General features: G+C 43.5%; 1 protein-coding gene across 1 annotated transcript in view; it reads right to left on the bottom strand.

Annotated features, from left to right (window-relative positions):
• The window catches only part of SLC12A2 (solute carrier family 12 member 2), a 394,678-nt gene extending 388,726 nt beyond the window's left edge, over positions 1-5,952 (bottom strand). Inside the window, exon 1 of the mRNA XM_086961116.1 lies at positions 5,002-5,952. Coding sequence (XP_086817242.1) covers positions 5,002-5,490 — 489 coding nt within the window. The 5' untranslated portion in view covers positions 5,491-5,952. The remainder of the gene's footprint in view (positions 1-5,001) is intronic.
• Between the last annotated feature and the right edge of the window lie 9,071 nt (positions 5,953-15,023).

Here is a 15,023-nt window from a genome sequence, read left to right as displayed (position 1 = left end):
GTATTTACTATGCGAAGTCTACATGCATACAGGTTGTGCTGTGTAGTAAACTAGCACTAAAAGTACATGGTAAATGCAGAAATGTTCATTTTCAAGTGACTACTTGCATAAAAGTATTTTGCCATGTGCAATCAGGGTGTTACAATGAGAAATATAATTTAAATATTGTAAGGGCAGCCATGCGCATAGTGTCTCAATGTTACCACCTTGAATCTCCAGCTTTACTCTGGTTTACAGAGCAGCGTATCCTCATTTTCCGTATCAGCTCTTTGTCTCCATGTAATTTACATGGACTTTCTGCACGCTTTAAAAGACCGCTTTTGTGCTGGAAAATACCACAACCACATGTCTGCACTTTAACGGTTACAAAGCCACTTTAAGTAGTTTTCCACTTAGTCACAGCAGTTGAAAAATGGCTTCTGATGGTCAACACGATGGGTAAACAAAGGCGACAAGTGCTTTTGTAAAACTACTGCTTCCTAGCTGTGATGCTCAAAGGGAGTATAATGATGTATAGAATGTCATGGCTGGTAGGAGGGAGACAACTAGCAGAGAAAGCAAGAGATCTCACGAAGGACAGACCCAAATCCTTGTTAGAGCATAGTCACCATTTTACTTTGCAACTGGATTACCTTCTCGCTGGGTTGGAACGGACTTTCCAAGTCATGAGCAAATCCAGCTTGTAATTCAATTAGAACGTGTTTGTGGGGTGTACAGCAGCAGTTGTAAATAAATGGCAGCAGGTTTGAATGCAATTATTTTAAACTGATTAGATATGCTGCCAGGAAAATTCCATCGCAAGGGTAGAGGATTTAGAGCTTGGAATGTTGGCAGGAATTTCTACAACAGTTTCCTAAACCATGAAAGGGTGCTAAATTTAAAGCAAAGTGTTCTTGCCCACCTAACTCCTTCCTTGTACAGGATTTCCAACCAAAGAGAATACTCAGCATTTAAAAACGTTGTCGCCTCAAGAACAACTAGCTGCTCTGTGGTTCGGTGGAAAAACCTGCACAATGCACCTTTCTTCCAAACAGGTGTGCAACCGCTTATACTCCTAGTAAAATTGCATGGGTATTTCTATTTGCAAAATAGCATATTTGGGAATGACTATGAATTTCCTCCACTATTGATTTTACCATTGATGTTTACACCACCAAGATAAAACAAGGGATAACATTCTTAAAGGCAAGCGGGACATGTAAAATAACACCTTAGCAGCTATGGAACGTCCAGCTCCAGTGCTGAACGTTCCATTGCGCAGGTGCAGTTGGAACGTCCAACAGCAGCACTCCCGAGGTAGTGGTGCCGTCAGCCTTTGGACTGGGCGCAGCACTTATGAGGATAAGACTGTTAAGGTATATTTTTAAAGCTCCATTCATAGAAACGCATCAGTTATCTTGCAAGTTACCATTTTGAAAATTATTTTACTTTAGATAGAATATTTCTGAACATGTGCCATTAAAAGTTCAACTATCTGCTTTTCGTTTCAACTGAAAAATGTTTCAGTACTTAATTGGAGCAACTAGATTAAGATGCTCGTTAAATATATGTGTCAATTGTGTCCCTTTAGTAAGAAAATCACAACTGTGTCAAAGAATCTGCAGAAAGTAACCAACTAATCGCTTCTTCCCTTAATAAGTGGTCCTAGGAAGTCGCTCCCTCCCTCCAGGCTTCCACCCTTACTGGGAACACCACAAACAAAGGGTGGCAATTTCACACACCAGACACTTGGCATGCAGCGGAGGTAACAGAAAAGGAGTTGGAACTATTTTTCTTACAATATAGGCCCCCTAAATAAAGACAGACTGAGAAGATCTAAATGTGTCCTTGTGGAGCTAAAAGAGTATTCCTTCAAGGACTTCATGGCGACCCTGTGAATTAACAGCCAGGTATCCTGAGGTGATTCCAGCAACACACAACAGGTCCATGCCCAGTCACATTTCAAAGACCTACGACAGTTGTATTACTCATACAACATCCTCAAGCATTAACAAGAACTCTGCGTCACACGAGAAGCTTAAATATGGATTACATGCAGTGTTCCAACCTGGCTAAATGCTTGAAGCTGGTGAGGTAAGAGGTTGCTGTTGAGATGACATCACCTTGAGAGTAGATTCGACGTTGTGCAAATGCAAAGAGTGGGGGAGGGGAAATCGCCTCTTAATTGAGAAGAAATCAAACAACCAAATTATAGGCCAGTACTCCTATTGCCACAAGTCCAGCTAAAGTGGTGGTGTAGTGCTAGGGTGTAGCAAAATGTTATTCTTTGTCAAGTTGTTATATACATGTAACTTTACTCTAACACTCCTCCTTCCACTATACAACAACTGCATCAGCTACTAACATTATTTATAAACCTAAGAAGGTCGACCATTTTTTCATACAGAAAGGATATGAAATTAGACTAAAAACAAGACGTGTGCAAGCTTTGGGAGACTGAGCAACATGTCCACATTTTGACACATATGTTCAGTAGGATCAGTCCATTTTTTCTAGACAGTTATGGTGCCCAGCTGTAGAAAATATTACCGACAATGAGAATTGCACAACTGGTTACTCTATTTATCCTGAACCATAAATGCCTAACTCTGCTGCTGCAGTGGCTGTGAGCCTAACTGTTGTTCTCCTGCACACACAGTGCAGACTTGGTATGCAGCAAAATACCAGCAGCGTTTCTGCAAGGTCCCATTGGGCCAGCTGCAAGGGCTCATTCTGCTAGGATTCAGTATCTTTGTCATGCACTTAGTAAATGGACAACGCTAAAAATCAAGACATTTACAAATCCGATGTGGACAAAGAATCTACAAGCCACAACTGTTTATAATCAAACATTAGCCATCAGTATCCTAAAATTACACGTATACTGTGTTTTAGAAATGCATCCTTCTCAAAAAGGAAAAGATTTTGGAAAACTGCCAAGATACAGTAACTCCAAAGCCTTTCCTAAAACCACCATTATACCTATTGAGTAGAAGTATGGCCACCGTGCCACATAGCAAGCCAGAACAATTAAACCTTTCCAGTATTAAAAAAAACTGCAGTGCGTGTACACGACACAAAAGAAAAAAGCCTTGAGAAAAATAAAGCAAATAGAACAGAGCATCGTTAGTGCCCGGCCCTTGGGAGCCTGCTAAGTAACCGGATGCAAGGACTATGAATAGTGAGCTGAAGATGGATCTCCAGGGAGATAAGCCAATTCTCAATCATGAGCTCATGAAGACTCCCAGCTCTTTCTTGGCCCGCTCGGGGAAGTTCATTTGGGAGACTGGTGTGGGAAGGTCATCGGTGACTTCTAACGACAGCGAGTTATTTCCAACATCACTAAAAATTAGCATCCTGCCGAGAGCATGGGAAAACTCAGACGAGCGCTTCAATTAGAGTCCAGACTAGACTGAAGAGAAAAAAAAGCTTCATTTATAAAAGATTCTCGCTCATTTTAGGATCATGGAACTGTGAACATATAGGTTTAGATGGAGCAAGGGCATTTACTGACCCAATAGTGCGACAGATATGAACCAAACACCTAACAAAGTCTTGGCACAGCAAAAAATAAGGATAGAGCTAATAACTGAAATCTGCAACCGCTACTCAAAATACATTCATCATCCCGCAAAAAGTCTCCCTCATTAAGCAATATTGGCACTTGTTTTGAACTACAACAGGCGAATATTTAGATGTAGGGTCACTCTTTTCCTGCTGCTCCCCAAAGCGCAGTATGACCTATTAAGCAGTAATAACAGAGTAATGGGCAATATGCAGATCAAGTTAAAACATTTTTTTACAGAACTGCGCCCTTAGACAACAAAATACACCAAACCACTAGCAAACAGCATGAATGCCTGAGCACAAACAACGGATATCAAGTTAGAAGCGTTTATTAAGTAGTTACTTAACCAGATACTGATCAGAATGTTCTTCCAGCAACCAACAGCACTTGGCTATTGTGTGCATCAGCAATTACATTGGGTTTTATTCCACGACCAGGTAGCAATCACATACATCGCATGGTCATTGCGGACCTATTGACAGTAAACTAACTCTAAGCGAACACAGTAAACGAGCCATTGGGTACCATGTCAGTGGTGTCACTACAGAAATGACGAACTATGCATAATTCTTACTAGTCATTTTAAACAAATAGTAAAATGTCCTACTCAATTCCTCTAGGTTGTCCCTGGAGGACTTCGCACACACCGTGCAATTTTATAAAAAATAGAGCCCGTGAAGAAACTCACCGATGCAAACACACGTGACCCTGCACATGCTCGGTCATCAATGCGATAAGTGTGCACATCCCATTACACTCAACTGAAACGATAGCTGCCCTGACCATCACGGTCCTTCAAGACCCATGCAATCAGCAAAACATGAGCGCACCCCTTTTTTTCTGCAACTTCAACATGCGGATCATCCACATTCTAGGACATGGCCCTGCACTTACACGACTACATTAACAAACTCAGGTCGGTACCTCCTGCCAACGTTGCACATACTGCGTTTGACACTACATACACCATAACGCTACTATGCGCATACGTCCCAATGCAAGTCTAATGCACCCTTGCATTCTGGCTATGTGGCAGGTTCAAACACTGAGGTGTCCTCAAACACGAGTTGTTAGACATATCACATTCCTGACCACCAGATAACCCCTCACCCTCCACGATAAGGGTAGATTCCACGCCCACCTATAAAGGACTCATAACCTCTGCGTGGCACTGCCGTCCAATAGCCAAACTACACCAAAATAACGCTATAATCGGTACTGTGCTACTACTGAGCATCCTACTTACTTTCGCCTGCCCGTGTCTCTTCGCTCTGCACCTGTCCTCTATACCCTTGTCTGTCATGAATTCACTCCACACATTACACACACGATGCTCCAGGAGCATCCTATGCGCACAGACCTGGCCCGCATCTCTGCCTTCATCGGCTGACCTCCCCATCGCTCTCAACATCCCTCCATCATCCTCCCTCAGCATGCCCCGGTCGCATCCTCACCTTCTCCAGCTCATCGTGCAGCTCGGCCAAGCTGGGACGCAGCAGCTTCTCGCCCAGGTCGGCGGCAGTGTGCCGGTAGTGGTCGATGCGGGGCACGGCATCGATGGTGTTGTGTCCGAAGGTACGCATATAGTAGGTGTTTGTGTGCGTGTCATAGTAGTAGTGATGCTGCCCGCCCGAGTGCTGGCTGCCGGCCTCGCTCAGCGCCGTGTCCCCGTTCTGAAAGCTCACTCCGCCGTGCGCCGGGGGCTCCGGGGAGTCACCGCCGCTGTCCCGGTCCGCCGGGTCCACGAAGTTGACATGAAACCGGCCCTTGGCCTCGTCGTCTCGGGCCTTCGGGGCTCCCCCCTCCGTCACCGGGTCCACCTGGAAACGGCTCTGGCTGGGCGTGGGTCCGAGGGGCCGGTTGGGACCGTCGCCGGCGCCAACGGCGAGCAGTTCCTCCTCGCCCGGGGCCAGCGGGGCCTGCGCGCTGCCCGGCTCCTCCATGCTGCCGGTGCGGCGGCGGCGGTTGCTCCTGAGCTCTGCGGTGCTGTGCGCCTCCTCTCCCCGGCCTCCGCTCGCCGCAGGTACACAGCTGCGCCTCCCACTGCACACCTGAGCCGGCTCAGCGCGCCTCCCGAGGGAGCATCCCGCGCTCAGAGCCCGGGCGGGGAAGGGCTCGGGCTGCGCCGGCAGATGCTCAGACACAAAGACGCCCTGCGCACATGGACAGGGCAGGGATGAGGGGCCGGGAGCGGCGTCCGCCTCTTCTGACAGCGCCGCGCGTAGAGCTCCCGCCTCTGACCCTGAACTGAATACCACACACACTCACTCTCTGCCGCGGCTCCTGCCTTTTAAAGAAAGCGGCTGCGAGAAGGCAAGGAAGGACCACGAAAGGCTGTGGGCACAGGGCGCCTCCCCCTGCTCGGCTGCAGCCCTCCCTCCCCGCTGCTGCCACCGCCCCTCCTCGGTCGGAGCTCTGGATGCTGCTGTCTCCTGGGCCCCTCCCCGGATTCCGGGCGGTCCTCCCGCGCTGCTGCTCTTCCTCCTCCTTTCACGTAGCAAAAAAAAAAAACTTGTCAAAACTCTATGTCGGTTTACTTCTGGACGTGAAGTATCGCGGGAGCGGGGCTGCGGTAGGACAGGAGAGCCGCGGCGCGCACACGGGGAGGATGCCGCAGGCCAATGCCAGGAAGGGAAGGGCGCGGCCCGTAGACAATAGCGCTGCAGCTGTCGCCGCCTTTCGGTTCATCCACACCGTCTCTGGCGGCGTGAGGCGCCGGGGCCGGGAGGCTTCGGGGTGGTGCGGCGAGGCGCGGGAGCAGGCTTCAGAGAGGCTTCATACTCCGGAACCGTCGGGCAGCATCTCAGACCGGATCCCTGGCCTTCAACCATCCCCTGCCAGACTACATGCGGGCCTCGACACCTGGAAGGACACCCTGCGAAGTTTCAAACCTTGGGCTTCCGGTCTCGCACTCGTAGTTCTGCACCGTGACTTTAACCTGTTTACATTTTTTTCTTCACTTCGTTGAAAACTCAAAGTTAAGGATCTTTCTATAATTCGCCTGCCTCGTCCCATTATACTTGGCAACCATGCCTTTCCAAGCGAAGGACTAGAAACGAGCAAATCATTATTATTCCTTAAGTGACCCTGTTTGGCGATTTCGTTTGAGATAATGTGACCAGTAACCTGTTTTTTACGTTATACAGTCTAGAACGTTGCAATCAATATTCGTTGTAAAAAGAGTAACTTCAGTACTGGTTTAGAGCTATGGTGTTTGAAATTTACGGTGCCTAAGAATGTTTAGGGGCGAAGCACAGGAATAAAACAAAAAACTGAGGAAGGAGTTTTCCTGTTATTAAAGAGGAGCGCTAGCAAAACTGAGGATTGTTTGGGCTGCCCGTTGAGTACCAGCCAATGGAATTCCAAATACGACTTTTCCCCATGGCAAAATGCTTCAAAGACTTGGTGCATTTCTGGGGGTGGTTAATTCAACTGCCATGCCCCTCATTTTCAGCTTTCTTTATTCAGGTCTTTCCTCGAGCTGCTCCAGTTTGTTGTGCCTTGCTATGCAGTCATTTTCAATTTTCGAACATGTAAAAAACAAGAATGGATACCTGAAAAAATAAGAAAACGTCTTCAGCAAAATATTCTAATACAAATATCACTGTCAATATGCTAAATCACACTACTGCTCCATGACCATTCCGCCATCTTAAATGCGTTGAAACTCAGAGGCTGAGCTCAAAACTCATTGTTAACATTCCAATTGGCAGATCTAACCTGTCTGTACTGTGGTGAAGGGTAGAAAAGTCCACCTTACATTTTTACTGAATGCACCGTTGTTCGGAATTGAGTGCTCTAGTCTCCAGAGTTGACGAGGACAGCAGCTCATCTTTACCTCAACGTCTCCTTTACCTCAACGTCTCCTTTACCAAGAGAGTTTTGATTTGAATCCGAGCTGGAATTCCATTGGAGCATGTCTATATATGTAGATATAGCGGGCAGGTTTGTCGCGATCAGTGAGCGTTAAAATTGCAGTGTCCTTTCTCTTATCTTAATCTGTGCTCCAAATATGTTACCCATAGGCTTTGTACTTCACTTAGCCAAGCTGTTGGGATCAGGAGCGAGTTTCACTCCTGAGTAGGGCTGGGTTGGCGGGTTACTTTCACATTGTTCTCTACCTCACTCTTGATAGGTCAGATGGACTCCTGTCCTCAATAGAAGGACTTCCATGGTCTTAAGTTTATGGCTTATTCCATAGAATCGTAACTCCTATGCACAAATTACATTAAAAGGTTGAATACGTTTCTGATAAACTCAAATTGGGTGCTTTTGCCAACCAATACTGAATATCTGGGTAAACTGTAATCACAACCTGCTACTACTGATGTTGCTTGGGGTAAAAAGCTCACCTCCGTACCGACATGGCATCTGCAGATAACTGGATTGTATGTCGAAGCTTTCTCACCAGCACAATTACTAGCCTAGTTCCAACTGCCACCTTACTGTATAATGGACATGATCCTTAGCTCTCCTTTTAAGTATATTTTATACATTTTTATAATCGTCATAACGCATATGATTCTATTCTTATTTTTATATGTATATCGTTCTTTAAATTCTGCAACTTGCAAAGGTTTTTTTTTAAATCATGCAATAAAGATTTTCAGATTTCCGTATGTCGAAGCTTTTAAAGGAATCGTAATCCCATCATACAGAACTTTTTCCAGGCTAATAAGCTCTACTGTAAACATCGCTACGGAATGGAAGGTATTTAAGGTGGTGGTGTACAGTACCTGCGTTGGAATGGCTAGCAGCCTTCACATAGTCCTACTCGGGGAAAGGGCTACTCTTGAGGATGGACAGCAAGATCATATAACCACATGTTTCTTTGTCCCTTCCCTCTGTGGGGGACTAGAGGAGAAAACTTGGTATACTGTTTTCATGGAGCAATTGTGATAATTAAATCACAACTTGTACATGGTTAGGCAGTCAATGGAGGGTGAAAAGGCGGGCAACCTTTTTATTGTGGGTCATCACCAGAAGGAGTGAAATACAGTGTTCAGGGCAAATAGATCTCTAGTATGCTTTATGAAGGACATTTACTAATCGCTTCTTTACTGTGTGCCTCATAACCAGCATGTGGATTAGGTTGCACAGTTTCACTCCAGTGCTGGCCTTGTGGCAACAATGGTACAAGCAAGTACAGGATATCAAAACCAGTCTCTCCTCCTGATGAGCATCCTCCCTCCTCCTGTTTGAAACTACAGAATAGTGACGAGAAGCTGTGTGCAAGGGGAAATGGGGTTGGAGCAAAAGAAGAGATGTCATTCCAGTTGGTTGTTAGTTGGAAGACTGGGGTTGAAATAGGGACCCTTGTGAATAGAACATTGTCTTGAACAGTGGAGAAGTGTGGCTCAATGGTTAGAGTAGGCAGACCTTGATGTAGAGTTCTGGCCAGGGACCAGGGTTCGTTTCCTGCCTCGGCGGGTCTCTGTCTCATTAATTCCCCTGACCGGATATTCTCGCCTCAGTGCCTATTCTGATCATGGGTCCCACGCTGCAACTCTGGGCAATAGCTTGCTTAGTATCCACAAAGGCCCCCACAACGCGAGGGATGCCTGGTCTGCACCATGGGGGTGCCCAGGAGTGGACACTTCACAGGGAAAGCCAGGAAGGGTTCCCTTGCGGTATTCGTACAAGTGCCGGGAAACCCACTGCGGGTAGCTGTGCGCTATAAAAGTACAAAAACATTTACATTTACATTTGAGGGGCTGCTACTTTCGTGCTAAAAGGCAAGACGTGCAGTAAGCACGGAAATCTAGTGAACATAAATGTGAAATAAATCAAGCGAATCAAGTATTTGACAGACTCGTTGAAGAGTGCAAGTGGACTGCCAATAGGTCCCAGGCATACAAGAATTCTGCCCAAGAACCAAATTACAATGAGAGGACATGGCAGCAGTAGTATATCAAAATCGACAAGAGCGGAAACAAACAACAAGTGCACAAGTAAATGTTGAAGTAAACCGATCTGAGAAGGGAGAAAAGCAATAAAGGCTATGGAACGGAAGGCTGGGTTTGAACTGAAGTGTAAGCAAATGAGTTATAACTGCTGTTAGTAGAACTTGCATGTACCCGTAGGGGATCTTTCTAAAACTCTCCCAGATTGACCTGAAAGGGCAAGGCTTTTTTTTAAAACACTTGACACAGAGAATAAGTTACAACCTCAACATCAAGTACTGCTCTCAATTAAAACATTACTAACAGTATGCAGAATCAATAGACTACAAATACCAGCAACAATACATTCGTTTTACTTAGGGCATGTAGTATGACGTTGTCAATTTATTACTGCTCCCTTTAACACCTTGGCTGCTTGGCAGATTTTTCCACTGTGCTCGACCTTAATGTAAATGGGTGTGGTCATGACGAGCTGAGCTCGTCATGAGCACCCTAGAGGTATCCCTCATGATGAGCTGAGCTCGTCATGAGCACGGAAGGGGTTAAAAGCATTTACTACCGGATGGAACCTCGCTGAAAACGCCACCAGTATCTGTGATTTATGTGACGGCCGAGTACAAGACTTACTGCATGTTCTGTTTGAATGCCCAAATCCGATATTAGTCGAGGCTAGATGCCGGCATTTAAAACTTATTTGAACCAGATATAATATCACTTCAGTCCAAGGCCTTATTTTGCTTCTTAAATCGCAGCTAGATGAATTTTTGTATATCATAATTTGTTTACATTTTTAAAGAGCTTTTTACAATTGTTTTGAAATGAGTGTTTTATAACAAATGTATTTTTAAAATTTGTTGTTCTCTGTGGAGAACTAAATCAAATAAAACTTTACTTGACCTGGAAGGGTTCCTCCCTAGAGCTGACCCCATAATTGCTGGTGTAGTGTAACTAAACTAAAATATCCAGGAAGTGTATGCTTTGCATGTGTGTAGCTTCCACTAATCTGTTCTCCATCTCCACATATGATGATGTTGTGGTCTCTTCTGAGCTACTTTATCCGGTGACCTAAGAGTAAACACCTTCCAAAGACCCCTGTTTTGGTTGGCCCTGGGCAGGGCAAATGCTGCTCTGCCAGGCATGCTCTATTGGCATATGTAAAGTGTTCTATGAAAACTCTGCCGTGGAGATATATCCTCTGATCTCACTGATGCTTGAGAAAGCTGTGCAGATATTCTTCAGACATTTAGTTGAGCCTCTCTCTCTCAAGGGATAATAGCTGGTCGTTAAACAATGCAGGTCTTAATAAGGCTCTCCAAAACGTACCTATAAAATTGGGGGCTGTGATGGTAGTGAATGATAACTGATGAAGATGAACAACTTCGACAAAACTGCTGATAAAACAGAAACTCTAGGAATCTTTTAGAGTGGAATAAAACGTTCACTGTTGTGAGCAAATCAAGTACTAACAATACTGACTTCCCATCTGATTTGTAGTAATTCTGTTTTGAGATCTATGGATATTTGTCATCATGGTTGTTGTAGCATGACAGTTGCTGCCATATTCAGACTGGTTTCTTTTGAGCTATCTTGGCTTGAGCTCAAATTACATACTGCTTTACATATTACTTTGACTTGTGGCATATATGGCCACCAGAACTGGCAAGTTATTTATTTGAGGGTATTGCATAATCCATGATGACCTGCTACCAGCGAATCGTAGGCCAATTGCATGGTCTGTTTCTGTTAGTCTATCAGTGATAAACATTTTCTCCAAATTGCACAACAGCCTATGCCATTGGTTTCCTGATAATTGATCAGTAGCTCTGTCTCCACTAACAACTAGAATAGATTGACTGCTGATGGGATTTAGTTATTCTTGATGGTGGTGGAGGGTGTATTTCTTTTTTTTTATTTAAACTGTTTTTGAGCTGTTCATTCATCATTATGTTAAAGTGCAAATTGTGCGAAAATGTTCAAAGAAAGTTTTGAGTATTTTGTGATCCCTGCATATTAGGATGTATGTTAAAGGAGAAAGTTGTACATACCAATAAAGTTTTCATATGTTTAGCTTTTCAGGCCCCTGAAGAAGAGCCACAATTGGGCTCGAAATGCATTGGGCATTCATCTGGATTCATCAGGATAAAATTTGAATGGATTGATTTGTCAGTTTGTTTGAAAATTGTTAAATAATATATCTTTTGTTTTATGAAATTGAACAACACAAAGATACATTTTGAAGCAGCAGCAGTATTATCATTTGTGTTATTTTTCGAAAATATTGAACAGTGAAATTTTGCCAAAGTATAAAGATTGGCAAAGAGTAAATTAATAAATATGTGTTAAAGTTTTTCATATTTTTGTGATAAAAGCAACAGTGCGCAGAGGTCGAGCCACGTTGCGGCTCGAGGTAGGAAGTTTTGTAAGCAGGCACGGTTCAGGACAAACGTGCTACCTTTGCAGCACGCTTGGAGTAAATTGGATAAAGTTTCAAATCAAAGTTTTAAAAAACTCACACTTAAAACATCTTGTAAAGAAAGGAAGTGCTTCTCCATTTTTCATTTAATTTAGTTAAATTGTCCATAGGAGTAACAGCACCCAAACATGTCTTTTGAACAAATTTCGAGTATCACAGAGAACAGGGCGAGCAATTTAGCATACACTACTGAACAAGCTTCTGATATCTATTCTTTAATTCAAGAAGTAAAAGCATCCAATGTGCAAGGAAACATGATTATTCAACAACTCAAGCAATTAGAATTTTTAGCAAAAAGAGCTCAAGTGAACCAAAAACTCCATGCGTCAACTTTAATACAGTATCACAGGGTTAAACGGATCCCACGAGGGTTAAGACTATCAATCAAACTTATGTTATACAGGTTTCACCTTAACAAGGATTTTATGGGAGGTGGTACTCCATTTTGTATAAGTGTTCCTTGGATTTGATTTTATTACTTGTGGAAGAACTTGCAAAAGCCATCCATGAATTGAATAATGAAATTGAGGATATTAAACACAACCTAGAAGATCGTATGGACAAAGATGATTGGGAAAAGGCACTAAAAGATATCAATATAAAATTGGAGAAATACTCTAAAGAACTTCAAGCAGGAAAATTGAGGAAGTTTAAAAGGGATACACTGTACTACAAGCTAAACGAAGTTTATACATGGGCGTAGGTGTACGCCCAACGAAGAGTCTATCCTAAGAAAAAAGTAATCACAACATCAGAAGAGAGTTTGGTATCGGAAAGTGATTTAAGTGCCAGTAGACCATCAGCACAGACCCAGATTGAAGAACAAGTAACTTCTGAATCAACTGAGCAAGATGGAAAGAAAACGCAAGGACCAACTCATCATTTTTTGTCCAAGGCAATGGATTCAAGTCAACCACCAGGGAAAACAAAACCGGCAGGAAAACCCGGCGAGGCAGTAGAAGGAGCTCGCACAAGGAGCCACAAACAAACTTAGTCATCAATATTTCTAAAACTGAATTAACACCACACAAATTAAGGGTTTTAATCAAAGGTTTGGGTTTTGTCCCCACATATGAAACCAACATCTTAGAAAGTGAAATCGCACTTTTCAAATTCATGAGAGTACTCAGATTAAGACATTTCTTCACCAATATAGTGGCAAACCAACCAGAAAAAACAAACATAGTTTTTGGAATTTCGATCCAAATTTCAAGCCCGGGTATCACATAAAATACTAGATGCATTTGAAAAATCATTAAGGAATGATTTTCAAAGATTAAATATGCGTAAGACACAAAAGAAAAATCTCTCAATCCAGGATAGAAACACCTTAAAATACATTCAAGAAAATTATGAAGTGGTCATCCAAAAGGCGGATAAGGGAGGAGCCATCATTGTTATGGACAACAATTTCTACCAGCAAAAAGTTGATGAACATGTTTCCGATGAATTAGCACATCTGCAATTGAATAATGACCCTACAAAGGAACTTGAGTCTACACTTAAATTATTTTGGATCAGGCATTTGATTTAGGCTATATTTCTTCAGCCATGAAACTATTTTTATCAGTGCAATATTCTAGGAGACCACGTCTCTATATGCTCCCAAAGGTCCACAAGGACCTACAAAATCCACCAATGAGACCCATAGTGACAGTATGTAGCACTATTTTTGAGCCACTAGGTCAATATATTGATAAATTCTTGCAACCTTTTGTTCAACAATGGCCTTCATATATCAAGGACACCAATGATTTTTTAATGAAACTCATGAACATTACCCCAAAAGTGAACATGCTGCACTTCAATTCCTCACAAATCCGGTTTGGAAGCTGTGCAATGGGCACTGTTGAGCCAACCCCCCATCAGAGCTGAAAAGGTTTTCATTTTGGAACTTCTTCATTTTTGCCTATACCATAGTTACTTTCAGTGGGATACTAAGTTTTTTCTTCAACAGAACGGAACATCTATGGTATTTGCAGGGGCCCCTGCATACGCTAATACCTATATGGCTAAATTTGAAGCAGATTACTTCTACAGCGATAAAGAATGGCAAGACCACACAATTTTTTATTGCAGGTTCATTGATGACATTTTTTTGTTATGGACGGAAAGCAGAGAACGACTAGAGCATAAAATCGCTAGATAGAATGAGTGCTTTGAACAAATTAAATTTACCCACACAATAAGTGGAGAGGAGATTTCTTTTTTAGATGTTGCTATCAAGTTAAGGGCATCAGAAATACATACAGAAGTCTAGCGAAAAGAAACAGATGTTGACTCCTTGTTGTTTCAAAGTTTCCATCCTCAAAACTTAATTTTTTTTACTGTTCTCACAGTACATGAGAATCAAAAGAATATGTTCAGATGCACAAGTCTCGGATAGACATTTGGAGTTTCAACAACAGAAATTCATACCCCACTGAATATTCATGTCCCACCAATGGGCAGCACTCCACAGCACCGAAGCTTTCCAATGCATATTGGATGATGCCCACAGCGCCCTACGATGACTCGTATATGCAACATGAAGGAAGTAATTGAAGGACAGGGGCAGTGGCAAACCTGGAAGGAACAACTCTCGGACGTGGCACAGAGCTGTACTATCAGACCCCAAGCACACCTTTGTTAAATTGCGATCAGATAGCCAGCGAGCTGGCCACTGAAGCTGAATCACTAGATAATAGTGCTGAAATATTGGGGCTCCCAATCCTCCATTCTCTGTCAGGAGCTGGAACTTGGTCAGGGCTACACCTTTTCACCCTGTGCGCCAGGTGAGATTACCCAACATTTTATTCAGTGATAGAAATGTAATGCGGCTGTTGTTAACTGGCAGGTCAGTGAAATAGTAGAAGAGCCTTGGCAAATTCACCATATTGTAAAGGGCAACACAGTCCTTCATTGTGAGGGGGACAGCACCAAGAGGCATTCTGGGAAGAGATCGCCTTTGTGACGTTGCCATCTGTCAGCTCACGGGGTGAGTGATAAATATTGACACTCAGGTATAGAAAGGTGTGTGGCTCCCTTTTAATATCATGAGTACAGACTACTATTGTATATGGGGGGAGTCTGGCTGTAGCGCATGGGTACTCACAAACAT

The sequence above is a fragment of the Lissotriton vulgaris genome, chromosome 3_1, assembly GCF_964263255.1.
Source record: "Lissotriton vulgaris chromosome 3_1, aLisVul1.2, whole genome shotgun sequence".
Taxonomy (NCBI): Eukaryota; Metazoa; Chordata; class Amphibia; order Caudata; family Salamandridae; genus Lissotriton; species Lissotriton vulgaris.
Note: the sequence above shows the minus strand (reverse complement) of the source record. Positions and strands in the feature narration are given on the sequence as shown.